The 23,252-nt window shown below is 39.0% G+C and overlaps 1 protein-coding gene and 1 long non-coding RNA gene across 10 annotated transcripts in view; one reads left to right on the top strand and one right to left on the bottom strand.

Annotated features, from left to right (window-relative positions):
* LOC135313513 (uncharacterized) overlaps positions 1 to 23,252 on the bottom strand; it is a 252,953-nt gene that overhangs the window by 128,695 nt on the left and 101,006 nt on the right. The gene's annotated exons all lie outside the window — the stretch shown is intronic.
* SYT9 (synaptotagmin 9) overlaps positions 1 to 23,252 on the top strand; it is a 70,708-nt gene that overhangs the window by 42,213 nt on the left and 5,243 nt on the right. For 2 of the 4 annotated variants that reach the window (XM_064452782.1, XM_064452783.1), the window contains exons 4-6: positions 20,102 to 20,222; positions 21,313 to 21,484; positions 22,124 to 22,253. In XM_064452782.1, coding sequence (XP_064308852.1) covers positions 20,102 to 20,222; positions 21,313 to 21,484; positions 22,124 to 22,253 — 423 coding nt within the window. Of the gene's footprint in view, positions 1 to 20,101; positions 20,223 to 21,312; positions 21,485 to 22,123; positions 22,254 to 22,824; positions 22,982 to 23,252 lie in introns of those variants that run through there. The other 2 variants (XM_064452781.1, XM_064452784.1) reach the window with 2 other exon arrangements.

Genomic DNA, 23,252 nt, shown 5'->3' with positions numbered 1-23,252 from the left:
GTTTGGAGCAACTTGGTAACTGAGAATAATATTAAATAAAACCTGGGGAGGGTCTGAAGTAAAAAAAAAGTAAAATGCCTTGAAGAGCATGGAAGTTTGAGATGCAGCTAGGCTGGTCCCAAGTCAGTGGTACAAGCACTCCAAGCTTGGCTCTAAATATGGTGGTGACTAGTCAGTGCAAGTGATTACCTAACAGCCTCGTAGCTCTGCAGGCATGGTCAGAAACAGGACGAATCTTGTAATATCACTGAAGCCTCAGCTAACTAGTTTAAGAAAATTATAATTCAGAGAATTGGGTATATGTGTATGTACCACTTTAAGTTTACAGAACCCGGGCGTGCACCCATCAGAGTTTTCAAATGAACTTTTTCAGTCTGGATATTTCTCTGCAAAAAACATGCAGATAGACAAACAAACAAAAGAAACAAAGCCAAAACTAACACAGACCAAAAAAAAATCCCTGTAGCAGAAATGGGACCATTTGAATTAAAGAATTTAAAAGAAAAAAAGTCAGTAGTTTGAGAAGACTGAAATTTCTAAATAAGATGTTTTAATTTCTGATTTGGAATGCCCTTCTACTGCAATATTTTCAAATATTTTGAAAGTTGTAATAGGAACAAAACACCCTGTTTTTTATCAAAGCAAAATGTTTCAAGTCAAGTGAGGGACATTCTGCTTCAAAATGGAGATAAAATTCCTTATGAAATTAAAATCATGGTTTCCACAGTGGTTCTCCCCCCACCTATCAATGCTGCATATACTTGAGCACCCAATTCTGTCTGTATTATGCATGCTTCCTCGGAGCACCAGCCCCAGACAGCAATAGTGTATGAAGAACACTTTCCTCCACACATTAGCTGCATGCTAAAAAAGGTTAGAGCCAGTCCTACATTCCTGTTCTTCTAGATTACTGGAAGTGTCTGTAACTACCCCTCTACTACCCCTTCCCCTTTCTTCTCACCTTCCTCTGCCAATCTTTTTTTTTCCAGAAATCTCTCTCTAAACAAGACTCTCGGGGATAGCCTTCAATGATACAGCTCACAATAACGTACACGCTGCACATAAAGCAAAGCCAAAATGTGATCCCGGTCAGCCAAGCCTGTCCTTCAATTATACCATCCAAAACTGTTAGTGGGAGCTGGAAACACACAAAAAAAAATTGCTCTAGCATTTTCAATTCATAGGTAGCAATTCTTCAGGATGAGCAAAGAGCACTCGCACAGCGTTAAGGCTAAAATAGCTGTATTAAGGTGGTCTTGGCTATAACCATTCTGCACATAATTCGAGATTAGACTGTGCCATAGCCTTTTTTTTTCTACAGGGTTATATAACTTCCATTTTAGACATGTATTTAGACATGCAGGAAAAAAAACCACTGCAAACATGCATTTAATTATTGAGCAGTTTGGGGAGTGCTTACATTGTCTTTTTTTCTAGCGGAGGTCACAGAAAGCATTTCAGTAGCTTATGGATTCATCAAAATTTCTGAAAAATCCTACTCTTTAAATTTAGTTTCAATATTTGAAGCCAGACTTGAAAGTATTCTTCCCTCTGAACATACTGTGCTTATGCGAAAAGCCTCAAGCCATTTTTAGCCTTTAATCCCCACAAGATATCACAGCCATTAGGCATCTTTATTCACCAAACAGGGTTTTTCAGAGTTTTACAGTTTTCCTCTGTGTACAGTCTGCTTACCCAGTTCTCTTGTTATTTTCCCATGGTTTTATATTTAAGCAGTAAGAGGACTTTTTTGTTATTTTGTATTATTTACTTAGGGATTAACTGTAAATGTGCTCCAAACTCACACCAGGACATACTGGGTATTTGTGTGGGGGATAGCTTAGCTACTAGGGAAGCACCTCCTGCCCACCATACCTGACAGGCTGGCATCCTAACACAGCCTCAGATGTGTGCTTGCTGGGGTACAGTCTTGACTTCATCTTCTCTAGTACACCTGTGACCCAGGTAAATAGGTAGAAAAGAAAGTGCCTCTATAAGCAGGCTCTTCTTACCGTAAGATTTGTTTGTCCCCTTTCAAACTCTCATCAGAGGACGTAAAGTGTCTCATGCTTCAACCATTAAGGATTCCAGGATCTTTGCAGAGTCCTGTTACTGAGGACAAAACACCATCCTCCGTACAGAAGGCAGGAATTACTGGACCATAACTGTAGTGCTTCGGAGGCCTGATTTTTGTGCTTATAGGCTAAATTATAGAGCTTGCCGAAATTAAGATAAGGCTATACCATTTACTAAATAATCACACAAGGGCTCTTTTCAGACCTCCCCACTGCCTTTGTTGGGGGAAAAGTTTAGAAGTCACAGCTGACGTTTGAGCTGATTGGTGGAGAAGGACATATTGAGGAACAATATAGCTTTTCCAACTTTTCTCCTAGAAGTCTGGGAGACTTCTGGCACCTGATCATGTAGTTTGAAAGAAATAAAAGATGAAACAACAGAACTGACATAAATGCGAGTAGAAACTTTAAAAGGCGTGATACATTTTGCTAAGATTTGGTTTTATGCTCAACAAGTATGATACCAGGTATTGTGCAGGCCCTAATTGTCCCTGGGAGGCCTCAGAGAGGTACATGACAGCTTTTCTCTCTTCATTCCTCAGCCCTTCAGAGCATGAGGGCCACTTCCAAGGCTCTGTAGAGAACCTTGCTGAGAGTATTGCAGAAGGATACATAGCTACGCTCTTCCATTCTTTCCCTTTGTAAAAAATAGATTACTTGGCAGCGAAACTATCAAGCGAAGAGGGACATCACTCTTTCATGGCAGTTGAGCTATATTTTCTGAGAGCAGAGCTAAAGAAACGATGGCAAAACTGAGGGACCATTAACATGACTAAAAGGTTTTCTATCAAGATTTATTAGTCCCAAGTTTACTACCTTTTTACAGCAAAGATCTTCATTTTAGCTCTCTATTTTATTTATTTTCTCCTCGTGCATATACATTTCTCTAAATGTTCAGAAAGATATGTGTATCAGGAGCAATGTGTAAAGTATAATGTTTCCTGAAAAAATCCAACAGGCCACTGCAGCATCACTTCATGCTTGCCCAGGTGGGATTAAATGACAAAACACATGCGAACCTCTGAATTCTGCACCAGTCCTCACAAACACTGAAAGGCAATTTGCAATGCACACTCAAACTGTAGAATTATGGATATAGTACCTTCTGTAGTTAGTCCCACTGAAGTCACTGGAAGTATTCACGTGGGTAAATGAAGCATACAGTCATTTGCAGTGTCTGAGCCTTCCTATGGCTCGCTAGCAGAGAATTAGAATGAATATTTCACACCATGTACTTTGGTGAGGTGTCAGGCTCAAATGACGAGACTGCATTAGCAATGTCTGTGGTATCATGACATTTGAGATTTGTATAGCTACATGTTTCTGGCACTTTGTTGCTTGATTAAACACCTTGCTCTATTTACTCAAGAAAACAGTAGTCACAAGCTACAGCTTACCGTAGTGAGCACTTAGTCATTCACTACTCCTTTCATTAGAGAAACTCAAAATTAAAGCTACATACACCGTCTGGAAGAAGATTCCCAACTAGTGATGGCATCTTGCTTGTGATGGGCAGGGAAGCAGAAAACAACTGACAGCTGGAGGTTTTCACAGTTGATTATATGAACTATTGGGATAAAATTCCCCACTCAAATTCTTGGGCCAAATCTGGCATCTTTAAAATAGCAGTTTGTCACAACATCAGAAAACATAACCTTGCTTGTCAGGCAACCAGTTACTAACAGCACAGTATGAGTGGCTGAAATCCACTGCTCCTCCTACCTAACATTTCCTCTTCCATTTCCTGCAGTAAAAGTATTTTAAAAGGAGGAATGAATAGATTAGCAATATAATGCAATATCGAATATATTCTATTCTTATAGAAACTGCCCCCCAAACACCATGAAAGTTAACACAGAAGAGCAAAAGAACAATTCCCACACTGTATTATGCATATTTATTTTCAGAATACATAGAACTCTTCACATGTTTTCTTTTTAAAAGCATGCTGGGGTTTTATAAATATTTTTAAAAGCCAGCTGTGGTTTAATCAACCATCCGATGTACATTATGCTAACTCTTCTGAACAACTCCAACAATAAAATAAATATGCAGTAAAGGGAAACAAAAGTGTGTACGAAAAAGTGGGAAGAAAACAGCAGACTTTGGTTTCAGGTCCCCTAGAGAGTTATTTATGATCATCAGGAAGAAAGGCATCACTTTAAAATAATGAAAACCTTTCAATGTCTGTACTCCACTGAGCACAGAATCTTACAGTAAATGCTAATCCAACAATAAACTTCAGCCCATTGGGACAGAACATTTTATGCAGGTAGAAATGAGTAGTACTTAGGGTGGGATCTTGACTTTACTGTAAAGTCAGGGAAAGAATTCCCACTGAAGCTTAGATTTCATGCATACCCTCTTGCTATAGTTTGGAAATCGTACCCTGTAAACAGTACAAAAAACCACCTGAAATAATGTAAACGAATCACCTGAGATGTACATCAGAAAATTCACTAGGACAGCAGAACAAGTAAGTTGCCATCCTTTTATTCCTCCCTGTAAAATATGTGCATGACGATGACTTGCTCAACAAAGATTTAAATCTTGTCCTCCCCCAAAATTTGACGGCTAAAATGTGAGTGAGCTATCAAATATGGTCCTGGAGAAAGCGGATTGAAATCTTTCCATCAGAAATTACCTGAGTTCTACATCCCCATCTTCAACTTTTGACTGGCTGCAGCAGTCCTAATAGGATGAAAACAGAGTAGATTCTTTTCTCTCAAGGTTTCTGCAGTAAGGACCCCTGACCCATTCCTTTCTGTAGCTCAGCAGTGTTTCTCATTTGGCAGCTCCTTTTCCAAATTCTTCACTTTACTCAGTATATAGAGTGTCAGCATTCTTGGGAAAGCCATGAGAAACACTTCATTCATCACAAAGATTTCATTGTAAAACAACATATAAAAAGCTTTTTATGCTATCTATAACCATAATACTTTTTTTGACAAAATATAGATTTTTTTAAAAAACAAACCAGTAGATACAGCAATAGATGCTCATTCTCTTCAGCCCCATCCAGCCACTCTCTTGTTCTTCTCAAAGAACATTTATTACAGGAAATCTTTCAGTGCTAAAGCAGCAGAAGAAACAAGGATACTATCCTTATTTTCAGACAGTCTTGCTTCAAAAGTTATGAGTCAGGATGGTCAGAGATAACTACACTAAATTCTTTCAAAATCATACTTCCTTCAAAAAAATTGAAGTCAGGCCCTTTTAAGGTGCCAAACTGAGTAAACCAAAGTCATTTATCGTTCTCAGAGTAACAAAGAGTTCCAAAGTGAACTCACCATTTAGGACAAGTCAATTTACACCTTTGATTTCTTCAAAACTTTCAAATTATTTAAATAATAAGCAACTAACCTGAAACTTTGAGAAGGCATCTAAGTGACCGTGAGATAACTGTTTACTAAATCATTCACAGACTTTCTAAAAATGCAACACTTTTTCCTACCCATAGGCTAGTATGTACTTAATAACACTAGTTATTCTGAATATAAACATAACCAGGTAAAAGTCTGGGCAGCTCACCAGACTCACCTCACACAAATGCACATGATGCCCTCAGAAAGAGGGTAAAATGAGCCACAGGAAAAAATAATTTTCCTCTCTAGGTACATTTCACATGTAGCACATGTAAAGTAAAACAAGTTAGAAGAAAAGTCTTCCAAGAGGAGGAATTTCTGTTGAGTTGCTTTTATAGACTTAAAACACTAAGGCATGTCTATATTTAGTGCTCTCTTTATCTCATATCTTACACTATCCTCTGCGCATTCCTTAAGAGAGAAAACATGCTCGCTAAAGTAGTCCTAAAATTGCCTGCAGTACACATCTAAATATAATAGGGAGGCATGAGCATATCTGATAGAGAACAAGTATTACAGAAAAAGAACTGTTATCACACTTTACACAATCACATCTTCCCCTGCTTACGCTGTAGACACCTGGATGATACACTTCATTTCAGAGTCTGCATTTTCTAACATGGACTTCTGTCGTCTTCTTTCCCCTTTCTTTAGCCTTCCCACAGTCTTTAGTTTTATTTCAAAGCTGGTTTCTTTGTACAGCTTCAAAGTAGGTGTAGTGCTGGATCGGGAAACTGCTTAACAGCTTCACGATTAAGGAATTCTATTTGTTTGCAAGGTAGGTGAATGATACACAGCAACAGCATAAATTCTTCACCACATCTGGGTAGCCTAAGTGTCCTAATGGCGATAGTCCAGAACTGTCTCCAAAGAAAAGAGGGTAGCTGGATTTGCATGAGCTTTTGGGCAGCATCAGCAGCTAAGACTGAGAAATACTGAAATGTTCCTGGCATTGGCTAAGAGAAGTGGTATAAGTAACCCCTTGTTGCTAGATTACCGCAGATTCCACAGCATTGATTCAGGAGGTGAAGCAGGGAGGTTTGCCCTGAGAGGGTTATACACCAACAGCATATCGGCATGTTACATAGTCAGGAAATTTTGTGTAGCAGTCTGTTATGAAACTGTCAGTAGCATCTCTGGGAGGAAGCAGAAGAGCCTCCCTTCTCTCCCGTGTTCCCCCCCACCTCACAAAAAGAAGCACCAAACACCCAAACACCCTCCTGATTCAAATGTGACGTTTTCTTTGCAGCTTGATTTGAGAAAGGCTGAAAGGAGTCCTCTTTTTCACACTTCTGTAATGGCGCTGGCTTGTTATCATTAATTTTATTGTCATTCTCATTCTTCCTCCCTCCCTCTATTATTCTAATTCCTTTTGTACTTGAAAACCAGAGAGATTCTAAGGCATAAAATGAGACAATTTTGCAGTATTGAAGATTTAGGGGTTTTGTCTATTTTGACATTTTTAATCCTGTTTTGTAGGATTAACCTTAGCATCCATGATTGTATTCTTCTTCCATTTAATTTGCAATTAAGATGGAATTGCTCTGCAAGGACAATGAAAGTAGTACAACTGCACACCTTTTCACCCAATCCATTAACAGAATATTGCTAGCAGTGAAGTAGTCTCTTTACCTTGGCTCTTTTGCTTTGAAATTTGCAGTGATTTTCTTTTCTATATGACCCATTTAAATAAATCAGTAAGAAGTAAATGAAACCTCTATGGAAATTGCTTTACAATGGTTAAAAGTGGGTAATTTTATAGAAAAGTGTTACTATTAAAACGCATGTTGTGAAATTTAGTTGTGTTTTCAGTGTAATGGAAGGTTACGTGGAATGCTCTCAGACATCTTTTTAAGCCATAATGATCCCTTTTCACCACTTCTCTTATATTGATACTTTCTGTGGATGGTGCATTTGAGTCTGGCAGGGCACCAGTGTTATTGCTTATACAGGTGACAAAGCACAAGCCAATTTTTTGTATTTACTTAAACCACTTACTAGTAACCAAGTCAATTTCACAGGTAAGAGGATTTCAAAATCAGGGAGCACTAGAAAAAAAGCTACTTTTGCCACAAAAATGTGAATTGTGCTCAGTAGTTCCTCAGCTGCGGGGATGCATGACATGACAGGACAGAATTGTCTCTAGAGAAACAAAACACATGGAGAAACTTGAGTGGAAAGGTACTTGATCCTTCTCTTGAAAAATGACAAGGAAACTCAGGAAAGGTATCTATTTGAGAGAAAAAATAACTTTACTCTAAATCATGGTGAAGAAAATGTCTGTGTAACTCAAAAAAAAAAAAAAAAAAAGAGGGAGAAATAGATTCATAAACCCATGCTTCTTTCCCCAACTACTAAATGGGGACCAAATTTAAAGGGAGATGCACATAGAAAACATTACCTTTGAAAAGTCTGCCTTAGCTATACCTTATAAATGGAGGTAATTATTGTTTTATTATTTTTGACAGGATGAGAAGTCAAAAAGGATCAGAAAAAGAGAGAGAAAGGGCGCACCAGGGTTTTCATTGAACTTGGATTTGATTTCCAGATATCACAAGAATTTTAAAATTATTAGACAGAGTTTGGATTAATGGCAATACACAGTCCACTAATAGTTATTTTAGTGGTCTGTGGAAGGAGCCCATTATATTCAAGTGGTCAAAATTTAGGGGCAAAGTGCTTATTTACTGCCTGTTTGCAATGAACAATGCACATGTGCTTCTCCAGCTTCTGTATTCATTACACTAGAGCCCTGAGCACAGTGATCCCCTCCTGGCCTTCCCAGGGCACAATACAGATACGTGTATAGCAGGCCACCATACCTTCTCTACTGAATAGATCTGGGATGGAATTAGGCAGGAGATGGCTAAAACCCAACAAAACATATTTGATTTTTTTTTTTTAAATTTAAATATATCTCAGAGAAAGGCTCTGGAATGGCAAGAAAGGCATGCTACTGCAACACAAAGTTTGACATTAGCTTTCTAGTTTTCAAGCACACTATATTATTTGGATTGTTCTCTTTTTCATATCAACTTCTTCAAAAACAAAACTGTAAACAAACTTCTACTTAGAGTAAAAGTAGATTCAGATGTATAAAAATGGCCTTTCTGTATTACCCATTTTGCATACAACCTGTGCTAAGCCTGAGTAGAAAAGAAATCAGCAAAGAACACCTAATATAAGTATAATGAATAAGTCTACAAAACACTTCAGGTGCTTATGCAGACTGGAAAGAACATCTTTTTTTTTCCCTGATACTGTGACTCTCCATCTTTTTTCAGCACTAACCAGATACTTAGTTTCTCTCCTTTTCAGAATGATGTGCTCAGAATTCACAATATTAAAGGCTGCTTTACACAACAAAAAAATGCAAGCACTGAGAATGACATTCATTGCTAAGGAAAGGTGAGGAACTGTTAGCAGGGCCCAAAGCTTTAATTTCATCTCATTTCAGCAGCATGTCTATATTAGGGGTTTTTTTTACAGAATGGCTGCTCTGCAAGACTTTATCCTTAATTACAACTGTCGGGGCACAGGGGCTGGCTGGTCCCTGGGGCTGGGATGCCAGGAGCAGTGCAGGACCCTGGTGCTGCTGGGCAGGACCTCGCCAGGCAGGACCTGTCCCACCACCCCAGCCAGGGAGCGGGGCAAGCTGAGGAACAGCAGGGCAGCCCCCGGCATCAGCCAGCCCCCTGGGGACAGGCCAGGCCAGGCTGGGATGTGGGCCCACACCCATGTGAGGAGCTGGAGACCTGCACCCTACGGTGTCACTGGGGCAGGGACCAGCAGCCGCGGGCTGGGCTGAAATGGGGACCCGGGCCATGGATGGGGTGGGGGAGGCCCTGGGGGTGGACAGGGCTAGCAAGGCCTGTTAGTGCCCTCAGGGCCCTGACACACTGCCTGCTTTCAGTCCCTGTACACCAACAGATAACTGCGTGGGGATAGAAGGTAGAGCATCTTCTGATATTTTAGTGGAGCTGTAAGTTCACACGCAGCCACTGTAACTCAAGGTAGAGTGAAAGGCCAATCCATTAATTTGCATACAGATTTAGTTCAAACTGACATTTTCATTTTAACACACTAGGAAAAAAATATTAACAGGCAAGACATTTTGGATTAAAATATTTTGATTAGTTAACTTATTTTTAAAACCAGTTTCCTCCCTTGCAATTTTTCTTGGATGTATTTGAGATTTTCATTATTAGTGAGATATTGAGATAATTAAACATTACTTTCAACTTATGTCAGAATGGAAGTAAGAGGTAACTGGCAAATAATTAATGGAAGAAATAATTTTATGTGCTAGAATGGATTTGCTGCCTCATTTTCTTCAAGCTCACGTTTGTCTACAGATAGTGAACACTTACCATGTAATTTAACCTCCCCTCCTTACAACAAACCAGCATTTAGCCTTGAAACCATGAGGGTTTATTTTCTCATCTCTTTCCGTCTTGCATGATGTTCATCAAGAGTTTTCTTTTAAGTCAGCAATGTTGGCCCACCCATATTAGATTATGTTGTAAGATACTGTGCACTATAATGCCATTAACCTCTGGTTTTCTTTGTTTTTTCAATCTCAGTATTTCAGAAAAAAAAAGTTGAGTTCTAATCCAAATCAGTTACAGCCTGTTGAAAAATTATTGGGTTTGACATGACAGATACTGATGGATATTCATGGTCCTCACTTAGGGAAACTACTGCCCATTTTTCCAGATTACACTTCTTGATTGTTATGGGAAACTTCCCTCTCTGAGGCATCCCCTGCCTGCTTGACCTGCTTACCTTCAATTTTTACCATCTTCACCTAACATCAAAACTCTATGTTTCCCAGTTGAAGCTCTCCCTTACATTTCCTTTTGAGACAACAGTTGCCCTCCAAACCTCTATTCCTATAAAGAACAATTTACATTTCATTGCTGTTCCCAAGCTTGTCAACATTTCTAAAGCATTACTGCCTTCTCTGCAGAGAGAAAGGTTTGAGTCAGCTCTGTGCTAAGGTACTCTCCTTTAAAGCTTTACAATTGTGAAATCAAACCCACCCTCAAGAGGCTTGCCTTTCAAAAGACTTTTGAAGCAAAATACCAAAGGTAGCCAACCTGTAAACGCTGACAAGGTGAGTGAGATACACTGAAGTGGGATATACTGGAAGAAGAGGAAGAAATCTGTCCACAGCACCTCACTTGTAAACTCATATCTTACAGGTTATAGAATCATAGAATCATTAAGGTTGGAAAAGACCTCTAGGATCATCAAGTCCAACTGTCAATCCAACACTACCATTTCTCCTAAACCATGCCCTGAAGTGCCACATCCACACGTCTTTTAAATACCTCCAGGGATGGTGACTCTACCACCTCTCTGGGCAGCCTGTTCCAATGCCTGGCCACTCTGTCAGTAAAGAAATTCTTCCTAATAGCCAATCTAAACCGCCCCTGATGCAGCTTGAACCCGTTTCCTCTTGTTCTATTGCTAGTGACCTGGGAGAAGAGACCAACACCCACCTCGCTACAACCTCCTTTCAGGTAGTTGTAGAGAGCGATAAGGTCTCCCCTCAGCCTCCTCCAGACTAAACACCCCCAGCTCCCTCAGCCACTCCTCACAAGACCTGCTCTCCAGACCCTTCACCAGCTTCGTTGCCCTTCTCTGGACACACTCCAGCACCTCGATGTCTTTCTTGTACTGAGGGGCCCAAAACTGAACATGATGTTCAAGGTTATGATGTTTTAATTTTTAAGTATTAGATTAGGAAGATACAAGGATCTTTTCTAGGTCTCTAGTGTTTCCTATCCTCCCCTCCCTACATACACACGCAACCCCTGCCTCCCAGTAAGAACCAAAACGATAAAAGGCAGCCTGCAATGCCTCGAAAAGAGGGGTCAGGGCAGAGTTTTTTGCATTATTAAATCTATAATGAACTTTGTATTTTGGAGAAAGTGACAAGTCATAGAAAAGTTGCATGCAGCAATAGCAATTCAAGAAAACAAAATACTTTTCAGAAGAACAGTTTAATGTGCAAGGAGAAACTCTAAACTTCAGTTAACAACTTCTTTCTCTGACCAACAATGCCATCTAGGAAGCCTTCAGAAACAACTCTGTGTACACACTCTTTCCTTTTCTTAGTAACTGACAAGAAAGTTAAAAATTAATTACGTTAACTTTCTACAGAAGTTTAATTTTCAGAATTCCTCATTTCTGTTTTTCCTGTGGAATCAGTTTCTGACATGGCCACACACACATAAACAGAACCCCAGCTTTTCCAATCCTGTCTCTGCTAATTTTCATTAACTCAATTCAGATTATCCCTCAGTTCATCAGTTTAGTTTGGAACAAATTAAGACATTATCTCTATTTTAATAGCTAGGGGATAATTCATTAGATTAATTCTTAGTCCCAGATTCAGCAAAGCACTTTATTTGTTGGGAATTGAAAATCTACATAAAGGATTCAAAGCCAGTAAAGTCTATAGGATTTAAGCATATGTTTAAAAATAAGTATGTGTATGAAGGTTATGTTTACTGAATGGAGGCTGTTTTAAAGTAAGGTTCTTATTACGGAACAATTTATCAATAACATCTTAAGGGACTCAGTAAGAACAAATATATTCTGTAAATGCATTCATATAACTGAGGGCAATATACAGCTAACCAATTGGACAGGCAGTTTCAGTTAATCACTGCCATCCTATTTATAGGATATAAATTATGACAATGGAGATGTTGGGTACTTAGAGAGATAGGTACATTGACTGCCTACAGGAAAAGGTCTCTGTCCTTGACTTACGGGGGACATTGTGGCAAGAGCAAGATATGAGTATGTTCCTCTCAAAGATATTAACTGGGTTGTTGTGAAACATCTGTGAAGGTGAAAGGCTTATCCTTTGACTCCAGCCACCCGCATTCTAAGATATCTTGACTGACTGGCACAACACAGAGTAATGTCTCAAGGATCCTTCTTATGTGGACTGATCTGCCTTAAAGAAAAGTAGTCATGACACAAGGATTATAGAAACAGGAGAGAAAAAAAAACCAAAACCTACATCAAAAGATCTCCAGGCTCTGAAGCAGAGATGGAGGATATGCTATCTGCTGGATGCTTTACTTTTGATACTGTCTTTATATAGAAGTTGCCAAGATGCCAGGCAAAACTATGAGTAAGTTAAAATAAGAACGTACACTCCCTGAACTGATATTCATAGTGGCTCTCTACCACCCAGTCTCCAGGAAGGATCCCTACTTCTTTCAGTCCCTACAAGGTACAGCACAAAGTTGTGGTATTCAGAATTTGTCTGTCAGGCAAGGCATCTGCCTGTCTATAAGGTGCTCCAGGCTACCTAAGAGAAAAGGTAATAGAAACTCTGTTGTGATATCGTCTTGGCATTAGAATCATAGAATCATTAAGGTTGGAAAAGACCCTTAAGATCATCGAGTCCAACCGCTAACCTATTACTGCAAAGTCCACCACTAAACCATATCCTCAAGCACCACATCTACCCTTCTTTTAAATACCTCCAGGGATGGAGACTCTACCACCTCTCTGGGCAGCCTGTTCCAATGCCTGGCCACTCTGTCAGTAAAGAAATTCTTCCTAATAGCCAATCTAAACCTCCCCTGACGCAGCTTGAACCCGTTTCCTCTTGTTCTATTGCTAGTGACCTGGGAGAAGAGACCAACACCCACCTCACTACAGCCTCCTCTCAGGTAGTTGTAGAGAGCAATAAGGTCTCCCCTCAGCCTCCTCTTCTCTGGACTAAACACCCCCAGCTCCCTCAGCCACTCCTCACAAGACCTGCTCTCCAGACCCTTCACCAGCTTCGTTGCCCTTCTCTGGACACGCTCCAGCACCTCAATGTCCTTCTTGTACTGAGGGGCCCAAAACTGAACACAATACTCGAGGTGCGGCCTCACCAGTGCCGAGTACAGGGATACGATCACCTCCCCGCTCCTGCTGGCCACACTGTTCCTGATACAAGCCAGGATGCCGTTGGCCTTCTCGGCCGCCTGGGCACACTGCTGGCTCGTGTTCAGGCGGCTGTCAACCAGCACCCCCAGGTCCTTTTCCTCCAGGCAGCTGTCCAGCCGCTCCTCCCCAATATAAATCTTAATAGAGAAAAATCAACCTACATACTTAGTTAAGCAGCAAAGTTGAAGTTGAACTTAGCTGTCAGAGGACTTTTTTTTTTAAATTGGAACACGAAACACCTTCTGATGGCTGGCTGGCCTAAGTGCTTCCATTCCCCCTTGTAAGGCTTTTTTGCTTAGATTCTTCAGCTGATGATACTTTTCACTATTAGTCATGCAAGAATCTCTCAGTTCCAGCATTTTTATCGATGTGTGCTAAGTAGCAAATGGTAGCAAGCCCATGGAGAGAGTACTAGGGATGTTCTTTCCTAGTAATGGAAATCAGACTAATTTTCACATTCCTAGCTCTAAAAGCTTCTTTACTTATTTGCTTTCATTTTCAAAGAAAACCATTAATAAAAGAAATAAAGACACTGAAATGCAAAAAATGGATTCACACTGAGAAAATAATACAATTTGCAAATTAACTTAAAACATGAAAAATAGCCTGACATTGATGTATTGAAAGAATAATTGTAAAAGATAGGCCATTCCCATTTTCCACAAACTTTACTTAATCGTATCTCTGTAGACATAGTTTGATTGAGGCATTAATAAATGCCTGCTTTACTAGAGTTCATTTATTTGATTTAAGATGTAATGAAAATAGAATTTTCTAGTCATATCTTCTCTATTCATCTTAAAACATGTAATGAGAAGGCAGCTGGCACTCTTCTAGTCACGTGCAAATTTCCATTAAAATAAAACATTTCTAAAGAGTTTTTCTTTATATACTTTTCTCATACATATAACACAATAATTCTTTGATGAAATAATGAAAAATGTAGAGCTAACTTTATGAGTTTATCATGTTAGATACTTTAGATCTACAATCATTCCCAAACAGATTAGAGTCCCAGATTTGTTTAATATGGTATTTGCATATTTGTGTCCTGGACATGTACCTGAACTGAATTAATGTCTTAGCTCTCTCAAATCTGAATCAAGAATTTTCAACACAGATGAACAATTTAATAAATGTACATCCCAAAGAGCAGATAGCACTTCTTAAAGTGTTTTAAATTCATTTAGACTTAGCACATTTAGCTGGTATACTTAAATTATCCTCATCTTAGCAGAGTGAACCTTCTCTAAAATAAATTCCTGCAAAATTCAAACCCCGACATTATCTAATATTAAAATGATGTACAGTAGAATTCATCTTGCATTACAGAAGTATAATCCCATTAATTCCAATAAAGATTATGAAATAACTAGGAAGATTTTTTTGTTTAAATATAACTAATGTTCCTCAGGTAGGACAGAAAAAAAGAGAGTTTAATTAAATACTGGTAATCAATCCTTTCTGTGCTTCAGAAGCTCAAATGATATCTCATTTCATGAAACCTCTGCTATTTTTCTCTTTTCCAGTGACCTTTGCAGAGACATGTATAGCTGCTAGAGGAGGTAGTATGCAAAGTTACCACTGCCTGAGCTGTACAGCTCTGACGTAGCAATAAGAATTTATAAAATCTCTAAAATAACTTGATTTTAGATTTTCTAAAATCACTTCATTTTAGTGCCTTGAAAACTTCTTTCAACACTTAGCAATTTTAAAAGAAATAAGCAAGGGCATCGGTGCCTGTAAGCACTCCCATTTATGGTAAGTTGATAAGATGCATAAAAATACATCTGAACACCTCACAATCCATAATTAGCATTATTTTTGCAACATACCAGAAAAGTAAAAAAAGTACTGTCTGTCTTTTTATAGATGGGGAATGGAGGAACCTGGTATAATTGAGACATATGCTTTAATTAGAGTGGCACAAGCACTGCGTGATAGCATGCCTATCACAGCTTGTCTGCTCCAGAAATACAAAACACAAGTTTCTTAAGAAATGGGCTCAAAACTTAGGATTGCCTAACTCAAGGACAGCATATCTTCTCCTAGACCAGAGGCAAAAGCAGAAGTTGTAACCTATAATTTGTCTTATTTCCTTCCATCCCTTGCTGCCTGTTTTGCCTGATTTTACACACCTAGTCTCTGCACCCAAATGTATTATGAGAAGGGAGAGGAGAAATCTGATCCCAAATGTCATCCCCATTTGTCAGAAACTCCCTAACTACCAGGTATCTTACAGCTTTCACTGGGAAGGTTTGATCCACCCTGAGCTTCTTACTGCAGCCTCCAAGGAATCAAAGGTGAAGCCATTAAAGGGCCCATCATCGCAGTCTTCTGTAAGATTACACGTCTCCCTGTTTAATATGCTGAGTTATACTCACCTAAACACCAGCATGGAGCTGTTGACACAGTACTAGGGAGTGATTTATCCTGCAGGCTAATCTCTAATGAAATTAATAATTTTAAAATCTACAAATACTGTGTGACTATAGACTAACAAGTGATTAACATTACTGTTGGAATTCAGCATTTTAAAAGATATATTATCACTTTGTTAGTTTTACAGGGGGGAAACGAGAAATGTTTTCTTGGAAAAACAGGAATAGTAAACCTTTCAGTAGAAGCCACTGGAAATTATTCAAATAATATGGATTTGATGATATATCAAATATTGCCACCAGAAATGGAACAAAGAGGAAGCATAATGTGAGAGAGTTTATTTCTGTGTCCTAAGATCAATGAAAGGGTCGTATTTATCTTGAGGTTCCAGTAAGAGATTCATTCCCTTTGTAAAGATACAGCTTTCAGACAAACCTTGTGATTTACACCTCTGGTTTGAACTCTCCAGCTGACTGCTTACCCAGTACTGAAAACATCTAACTTCCCCAGGTAACGCTGGGCAATTTTTTAAGGAAGAAACTTTGTACTCTTGCCCTGTTGAATAAAGGACTACATTAACAGAGCATGGGCTCAGAGGCAAATTTAGGCAGGATTATCAGAAACAGACATCAGACAGGTTGTGTGGCTCATTGTAAGGCACAGCTAACAACATCAAGGCACTCAGCCATCACCCCAAGCCTGAAGCTGAAGCCTGAGGCACTGGAAGAGCAAAGCAGATGCCAGTCTTATTCCGCCTCTTTTAGAATATAAGAATAAGCAGGTTATAGATTAATAATGGAGGCAGTGCTTTCTTCCTCTGATCGTGGACAATTTTTGAGGACAATGGGAGAGGAGCTTGGACCTCAGGTTTGTTTATTACAGCATAATTGTTCAGTTCTTATAATATCCTTCCTGCTGAACAGGACCAAAATAAAAATAATATAGGCCATACTCGTATAAAAAAAATTATTACTGTAATTTAATTATCTATTGAATATTTTCTTTTAAATTATTAGTATTAACCAGCCTTTTAGTCTGGTTATGTTAAGGCTGTCCTGGTTGCGCTTTAACTTGCACAGTGTGGTATTACTACCACACTAAATAAAGTTAGACACAAATTGGGAATGTACAAAATACATTACTTGATAACCTACAATATCATGAAATCTTTTCCTAAGCTGGAATTTAAAAATGCCTCTGGCAGTGTAATATTTATATCACCACAATTTCTCAAGCATACATAGTAACATCTAAGTACTCAATTCAAACAGAAGCATAATCCTTGCAGAAGATGCTCTTTGCTCATTAATTCTGTTCCTTAAAGCTATTTCTTGATAATACAGTACACCTTTAGTGACAATCCATGGCTTAAGCCATGTGGCTCAGTGATTTTAAGCTAGTGAAGATGTGCAATAATCCTCTCTGTGCTCTGTTACGTTGACCTTGGTTCTATTAACAAACTGAATTTACAGTAAGGGCCAGTGTCTGCTGGATGTAACAGTCATGCCTGTGGCACCACTGATCTCCAGTCAGTGCATGGTGCCTGTTCCGCTGCAGTTACCCAGGCAGATGAACACATACATGCAGATTCTGTGGTGCAGCCACAGTTTGTGGTACTCTTTGAGGAACATCCCCTCCTTAAGTTAAACCTGGAAGGCCCAACAGCAAAATTTACAATGTTTGGAACAGTTAAAACCGTTGCCCTTTGGTTACAGAAAATAGGGGTAAGCAGGGTGGAATAGCCAGTGCACTGGGAAAGGCTCACTCAGTTAGAAAATCTATCTTTCCAAGACTGAGAAAAGATTTACAAGTAACCAGTATTATGGGGCAGTAGTTAATTCCCTACAAATCAAAACAAAAGGGTGAGAAAACAGGGCTGCTTCTTCAGGCTCAGAGAAGGATTTGCATGTCAAAATGTTTGTCTCTTTCCTGCTTCTCCCTGCAAGATTTCCTTCAATTACATTCTCAGACTGGTTAGACTTGGTTAGATTACTACTAGTGTTGGCTTACAAACAGACTGAATCTCACAATCATCGGTGATCTATTGCTACAACACCTACAACTTCTAGAACTGGAAAAGACCGAAGAAGTTGCAGGCTCTGTTTCCAGTTTAACAGTGTTTTTCTGTATAAAGCCCAGTGCAATTTTTGGAAAAGTTACAGAGTAACAGAGTACTTTTGTCATTGTAGCATTTACTTAAAAATACATCACAGCGTAGACGAAGATTACTTTTCAAAGACAAGACAAAGTCTGTGGATAAGTATATTATGGCATAATTCCTGACACTGCATTCAACACACACGATCTCTTATTTCCTAGTGAGTTCATTTATGCAGAGGGATACTATAATTTCTTTAAATGGCTTATGAAATTCTGCTTCCCCCAAAGTTGTATGGTTAGCAGCATGAGCGAGAATTCCACAGCTACAAATCTCAGCACCTCAGAGATGGGGAAGTTAAATGCTTAAATTCTGGAATTTTTTCTTCCTCACAATGGGAAGGATAAGTGAAATCTTTGCTTCCTGTTCCCCAGGTTATAGGTATCAAGCTCCAGCTGACCACTGGCAAAATTTCAGAATCAATTATGCTTCCTGTAATGTTAAGTGCAGGTGTTAGCCAAGAGAAAGTTCTCCTGGATGTGCTGACATCACTTTAGCCTGTAGGACTTCTTGCAGCTTCACCTTCTCAAACAGCACTTTGATCCTCCCACAAAGTGAGTCAGTGACACAGTTTGTTGCAGCAGGTCTGCTTCCAAGTTATGATCCATCATGAGACTCTAAACAGGGTGAGTCATGTCAGCTATCTTGATATTGTCACAGCCTTTATTAGCTTTACAGCTACCATGAAACACTGATATTTAGAATGGAAAAGATGATAGTTGATGAAGTTAAGTCAGGGCTAAAAGTTAGTTATTGCTGACAAAGGGCCTATATATCAGCTTTTTCCTTCTTTGACAGCAGCTCTCTCCTATAACAGCACAAGGAAAGGGCCTGTTTCTGAATGAATGTACATGATATTTTTTTTTCCCTTGCATGAGCTGAGAAGAACTAAAGCAAAGGTGCCTCTCTTAGGCAAGGGTTTAGATCAAGTAATCTCTAGAAATCCCTTCCAATATAACATTTTTCTACAACTCTGTTTACAGATTCTTTCTGTCCTGCATGTTTCCCCTGCTAACCCATGAAACTACGTAAAGTGACTGCATAGGCTCTTAGCATCGGTCTACACAGCAGCTAGCTCAGAGACAAACACTAACCTGTTAGGCTCTGTTTCAAGGTATTTTCACTCACCTTCTATGTCATCCACCACCCTTCATTTTTTAGGGACTGACAGAAGGAGCCAACCTGGGAAAGAAGCTATTGCACAAAGCTAAGTGGGCAAGATACACATATTCCACAACAGATGTATTTCCCTTCCCTATAAAACCTAGAATGTAGCTTTGAATTTGTTGGACAGGATAACTTTTTTCAGTCAAGGATTAAATATTAGGTTACAGGAGATAGGTCTATAAAAGTACCAGTTCATTGCTCAGTCAGAAAAAAAATGCAAATCAAATCCCAGAAATTGTTCAAGACAATCCTTTATTCACTATATGTTTTATAAAAGAGCTGGATTTCCTTTTTTTAAAAAACCAAACAGACGCTTTGTAACTGCAAACAGGCTTTGCTCATTTTCTCTACCTCTCTGAAACCCTAATGCCATTGACACAGGAAAGGGTTGCAAATCATTCTATCAATGAAGCAGGTGGATAAGCTTACTTGAGGGAGCTCACCTGCCTGCGCAAGGCACATGAGGTAACGTCCTCACTCTACTTCTGGTGGAGACTGCCCCATTACCATACTGACTTCACCCCTATCACACCTGAGTTTATGCAAGCTTGAGAGCTGCATGAAACTTTGCCCTGCCCAACCAACGCTCTTTCTGTGAATGTCTCTATGGGTACCCTGCAGACCAGAAGGAAAGGCAGAGCGATGTGTTTCAACTTGTCAATGGTACACACAAATCACCACAAAACAAAAGACATAACAAAGGTATCCCAGTGCATATACTGTACTTCATCACTGAAATGTGTTTCATCTCAAAGGACTGAGTGCTAGAAACTAGAACCACATTTACACTTGAGAACTTAAGTGGCCTAGCAACAACGTAGTGACTTCAGCACTGTACGCAGAAATGTCTGTTTTTTCGGATATGTTTCACAATGAGAATGCAGCTTTTGCATGCATATCTTCACATCCCCAACGGTATATTTTACCTTTAGCTCCTGTTATGGCTAGGGAAAATTGTTCTGCTTCACATTGTCTGTCTTTCCTTGGAACAGGATAATGTGGATCTTGGTGACCTGATGTTTTCACTCTGCTACCTTCCAACAGCTGGCAGACTAACTATTACAATAATAAAGGCAAGAAATTTAAAGGCAATGGATATCACAGGAGCATCAGGTAGGAATGAATTTAATGCTCAATGTGGATTTCTGTCCCATTTCCCTCCTGAGTCACAGAACTCAGCACTGTCAATTCCCAGAATGATTTTTCAGAAGAGGGTTCTTATACTTGAGTCACTTGAGTTATTTGAATTACAAGCCCTTGAGCTCTTGAGTTACTTGAGTACAGAAGTTTCTGAGAAGTAGATAATATATTTTTGTTTGTTCTGTTGCAACCAACAGTTTAAAATAATCTGCTTTTAAAAAGTCAGCAAGATTATTATTTCTAAAGCCACTGTGATTCAGAATAGCACAAGCTGGCCAAACTGTGTTCACAGCACTGGGAATTTGTTTGTACAGCAGACTATTTGTTATGGCTGTGGCACAGAGGCAGACCAGCCCTCTCTGACAGTCTCCAAGAGCCACTGAGCCAATTCTGCTGTTGCTGGCATATGGACAAAACAGTGATCATCCCAGACTCCTTTCAGCAACCCTTTCAAAATTTGATGATGAAAACAAGAAACTAATGTAAATAAGAGTTCTTAGATGACTCCTAAATAACAGCAGGGAGTTGTAGAGCTCCCAGAAAGGAGCTACAAAGAAATAGCTTTTTTTACTACAGTCAGGGTTTTAAAAACAATTATAATTCTCTTGAGAAACACAAGCCACTAATTGTTACGCTTTGAATTATATTTAACCATACATCAGTAAATCCCACTGTGTAAAATATTGTCATCTTCTGTCTGTCCTACAAATCTGTACAAGTAATTAGGCTGTTATAAATAGGCTGATACACAGGCTGTTGTATAAAACAGTCATGTATAACACGGTTCAGTGGATATTTTAATACCCTTCAAGAAGTCGGTACACAACAAGAAGCTTCTTGATCCTGAATTGTTCATTATAAGCAGTCAACCAGGTAAAGCTTTCAAAGCTCCACTGCCTTCCAGGCATTCCATGGTAATAAAGCTCAAATTCCAGTCAGGTCTAGGTGACTAATTCTGCAAGCAGGTATGGGCAGACAAGAAGGCTGCACCCTTCACTTTCCATTTATGTTTGCTTAAAAACAGCAAAAGAAAAAACCAACGTTGTTCTTATGATTCACACAGATCCCTACGTGAAGGTTTCTTTAATGTGTGAAGGAAGGCGACTAAAGAAAAGAAAAACTTCCACCAAGAGGAATACCCTTAATCCCGTTTACAATGAAGCCATAGTCTTTGACGTCCCTCCAGAAAACATTGACCAAATTAACTTGTCGATAGCTGTTATGGATTATGACCGGTGAGATACCTGTAGCTGTAAAATAACATCATCTATTGGCTTATAAAACTGTGCACAGTACATTTGCATCCAGAAACACAGTTATTATTTATTCCCAATAAATGGGAAATTAATGTCATGTTGACTTTGGTAGAAGACTAAAATTCCTTGTATTGCCAGGCAGATTTCCTTTCTAAATCTTAAAATACAGAATTGCATCCATAACTGACATAACTAAGTTGCATATATGTTTACCAGAACTGAAATAGCTGAACATATAATCAGACAGTCCACACACTGATGTTCTGTTTGTGTACAATTACACTAACTCCTTAGACACACACCTCCATTTCTAAAATTGTGACCTAGAGTTCACTTGTATTTGCAATTAATTACAGAACACAGGCAAAGAACTTTTTACATTCTTAATGCAAAGAATGCACACAGACACACAGTGTATGCTATAATGGGAAAAATACTAAATTATTGTGATTAGTGGGAAATGTAAAGAGCAAACCTATGTATTTTATAGCTCATTACATTTTTCAGGCAAGAATTAGTTCTAAAAATCTGTGATTAATGTTTCTAATGAAATATGTATATGGTATGGTTCTAAAGGTAAAATTTTAAGAAAAAAAATATTATGGAACATTTTCACAGTGTAGGTCACAATGAGGTCATTGGAGTATGTCAAGTAGGCAACGATGCAGAAAGTCTAGGTCGTGACCACTGGAACGAAATGCTCTCATACCCTCGGAAACCCATTGCTCACTGGCATCCTCTTGCAGAGGTAAGACTTATTTCTTGCTTCCCTATTACTATAATTGTGAAAATTCTTCCATATGGCATTAGAATTTGGATAAAATTTTATGAGCAAAACCAAGATCCACATGCACGCACCAAATCCTAGAAAACCGCTTGGAAACACAGATGTGAAAAGTCAAACATAACTTGCAAGTTAAGCCTGCGCCTTTCAATTTTAGGGGAATGGAAAGTAATTAATGTCTTTAATATATACATGAAAACACCAAACGTTATACACAGGAATAAGGGTTTGGTTTTGTTTTTTAAGTAGGATCTTGGGTAACTTTCATTGATGATCGATATAAAGAAATGGACCTTGTTTACAGAACAACCAAGACCTATTTTTTTTATGTATAACAACCTAATCTGACTTCTTCTCTTGTAAGAATATATCACCCATGCCACTTGCACATCTCAAGGGATGCCTAACTGCACTGAAAAAAAATGTTTAAGTGTCTCTGGAGATCTGAGGCGTTGATAAGAAGCCACACAATCAGAAAAGCTTTTCAAGGTTCCTATGTTTTTTTGTTTTGTTTTGTTTTGTTTTTTTTCTTTAGGGCCCTATTCAGCAGAAATGTTATGCAGGTCTTCTGCGCTTGGATGGCTGCCGAAGAGGCTTCCTCACCCTTTTAACCTATTCAGCAGAAATTTGGCATTCCTGTTGAACTCTTTCTTAGCCATATCCTCAGGGGCTATTCCACAGAGTCCAGTGGGGTAAAGATGTCCTTTTAATCCCTCTGTCTAATCCTCTCCCCAGTACAGGGAATGCTAATCCTGATTCATGAGACACAAAAATTCATCAAAGATCTAACTAAATTGCTTCCTAAGAGTTACCATGACTTACTTTTATTGTTGTTATCACTGGCTAAAGTCAGTGAAGACTGGCAATCCCAGTCAAAAGAAACTACTGTGTTTATGAACAGCCAGTGTTCCCCCAGATGCTGAAAGACAGGAAAGACCATCCTATTCATATCAAGACATGAGC

Source organism: Phalacrocorax carbo, chromosome 5, assembly GCF_963921805.1.
Source record: "Phalacrocorax carbo chromosome 5, bPhaCar2.1, whole genome shotgun sequence".
NCBI lineage: Eukaryota > Metazoa > Chordata > Aves > Suliformes > Phalacrocoracidae > Phalacrocorax > Phalacrocorax carbo.
This window is presented reverse-complemented; position numbering and strand designations above follow the sequence as displayed.